Source organism: Puntigrus tetrazona, chromosome 3 (assembly GCF_018831695.1).
Source record: "Puntigrus tetrazona isolate hp1 chromosome 3, ASM1883169v1, whole genome shotgun sequence".
Lineage (NCBI taxonomy): Eukaryota > Metazoa > Chordata > Actinopteri > Cypriniformes > Cyprinidae > Puntigrus > Puntigrus tetrazona.
The window spans coordinates 8,705,554-8,708,053 of NC_056701.1; the positions used below are offsets into that span (position 1 = coordinate 8,705,554).

The 2,500-nt window shown below is 42.0% G+C and overlaps 1 protein-coding gene across 1 annotated transcript in view; it reads left to right on the forward strand.

Moving 5' to 3' along the window:
• LOC122330982 (epithelial membrane protein 1-like) overlaps positions 1 to 2,500 on the forward strand; it is a 3,839-nt gene that overhangs the window by 1,110 nt on the left and 229 nt on the right. Inside the window, exons 2-5 of the mRNA XM_043228383.1 lie at positions 375 to 454; positions 1,068 to 1,170; positions 1,361 to 1,501; positions 1,990 to 2,500. The exon at positions 1,990 to 2,500 is cut by the window's right edge and continues 229 nt beyond it. Of these exons, the coding sequence (XP_043084318.1) occupies positions 377 to 454; positions 1,068 to 1,170; positions 1,361 to 1,501; positions 1,990 to 2,150 (483 nt within the window). The 5' untranslated portion in view covers positions 375 to 376 and the 3' untranslated portion in view covers positions 2,151 to 2,500. The remainder of the gene's footprint in view (positions 1 to 374; positions 455 to 1,067; positions 1,171 to 1,360; positions 1,502 to 1,989) is intronic.

Here is a 2,500-nt window from a genome sequence, read left to right on the forward strand (position 1 = left end):
GAAGAATACAATGACAGGGATGTATAATGAAGAGAGAGAACAGTTTGTTATTAAATGAAGAGACGGTCTCTGGAATCAATTCAGTGATAATCTCTAGAAGTTAAGTGTCCCCAACAAAGAAGACAGAGGAACCAGCGGCAAGGAAATCACGTTCAGAACCGAGGGTCATTCTTTGAAATTTTCTTTTTAACACTTGAAAGTAAATAGCTCTTTTTGCATATTAATAAATTACAGTTGCTCTGTAAAATATCTCAAATCTTTTTAAAACTTAGGCTGGCAAATGATATTGAGTTTAGGTTTATAGTAATATATTATTGTTTAAAGTGGGTCCAGCGGTGAGCCGGCTCTACAGTCTGTGTTCTTCTCTCCGTCAGTCATGCTGGTTTTACTCGCTGCCATCTTCCTTCTCCACATCGCCTGCATCTGTCTGCTGCTGGCCGCCACCAGCCACAACGTGAGTGACACGCATCACCTCCTGGGGGCGGGGCTGGGGGCGGGGTCATGCATTATTCCTCCTAATCAAACAGTTTCTCAGGATCCCAGCAGATTAGAAACATGCGTCACTCGCAGGAACGGCCACGTTTAGTTCAGTGTTTGGAGACTGAGAGAGAATGAAACACTGAACACATCTTGAGCAAGTGTTAGACGATACGACTGACCTCCAAACATATTCATACCCTGAAACTCATCAAACGCTGCTGTGTTATATATTCAAAACTGTTACAATTATTATATTTTATTATAGTTATATTATAGTATGACATCGTAACTACAAAACCAGTCATACGGGTAATTTTTTTAATTAAGATTTAAATATTATTTGAAATAAATAATCCAATGATGTCTGGTTTGTTATGATCTGAGAATATCTGGAATCTGAGGGAGCAAAAAAATCTAAATATTATGAAAACCACCTTTAAAGTTGTTCAAATGAAGTGCATGAGCATTACTTAATATCCTAATGATTTTTGACATAAAAGAACAATCAAAGGGTTTGTTGTGGAGGATTAGATAGAAGATGATCACACAGAGTTGATGTGTGTGTGTGTGTGTGTGTGTGTGTGCAGGCCTGGTGGATGACCGACAGCATGTCCACTGATATCTGGTCTCGCTGGGTTCTGGTTAATGGAAACTGGAACTACACCGATATTCCTGCTCACTATCCTAAAGGTCAGAGCGTGTATTAATCATCTGAATCATCTCTCAGGTCTGAGACCTCACTCTCAAAAGTTGGCTTCTTCTTCTCTGATGCCGTGTTTCTGCTGACACTTTCCTATCCTCAAAGCATTTAGTGATCCGTGGTACTGAAAGCTGGTCCGGACCGACCCGTACTCACGTGATGGTTTCTCTGTGTTCTCAGAGTATCTTCAGGCGGTTCAAGCCAGTTCAGTGCTGGCCTGCATCTTCTGCATCCTGGGCCTGTTTGTGTTCGTCGCTCAGCTCTACACACTTCCTAAAGGAAAGCGCTTCCTGTTCACCGGAGCCTTCCAGCTGCTGGCCTGTACAGTAACACACACACACACACACACACACACACACACACACACATACTTGTATTTGTGGTTTACGGGGACTCTCCATAGGTGTCATGGTTTTTATACTGTACAAAACATATTTTCTATTGCTCTACACCTAAACCTACCTCTTACAGGAAACTAATGTTTTGAATTGTTTAGTATGTTTTTAAGATTTCTATTTCAGATTCTGAACTTTCTATTAATGAAAGAAACATGACAAAATTCTACTCAGCTGTTTTCAACATAATAATAATAATAATAATAATCAGAAATGTTTGTTGATGAGTAAATCAGTATATTATTCTGATTTCTGAAGATCATGTGACACTGAAGACTGGAGAATGAATAAATCACATTTTAACACATTCACAGAGTTTTAATAGTTAAAATATTTCCCAATTTTACTTGTTGGAGGATGTTTTAGGTGTGTGACGCTCACGAGTGTGTGTGTGTGTGTGTGTGTGCTCCTCAGGGCTGTGCATCATGATCGCGGCCTCCATCTACACAGACATCTTCCACAGAGACAACGAACAGGGCTGGTACGGAGCCTCCTTCATCCTGGCCTGGATCTCCGTCTGCCTCACCTTCATCTCCTGCATCACCTACTTCATCCTGCGCAAGAAGACGGCGTGAAGAACACACTCACTCTCACACACACACACACACACACACGCTGTCTCTGATCTCAGAACTGCTCAGGTCGGTCTCCAGCGGCTCAAAGCCTCATATCTTACTCATTATATCCAGCTGAATGTAATCTCAGAGACTCCGTGTCGTTGTAAAGGTCATGTTTTCACTGTAGTCTGTCTCTAGTGGTTGGTTTGGGCTGTCTAACGCTCGTCCTTCTCTTGCGTTCTCTACTAACCTTCTGTTCTGCGTTTCCTGAAAGGATCACGAGCTGATCGTAACTCTGTCTGTGATCAGTCTGCCATGCTTTCGGGAAACGCAGCCCTCATCCTCCCAGCAGCGCACTGCAAAAATAT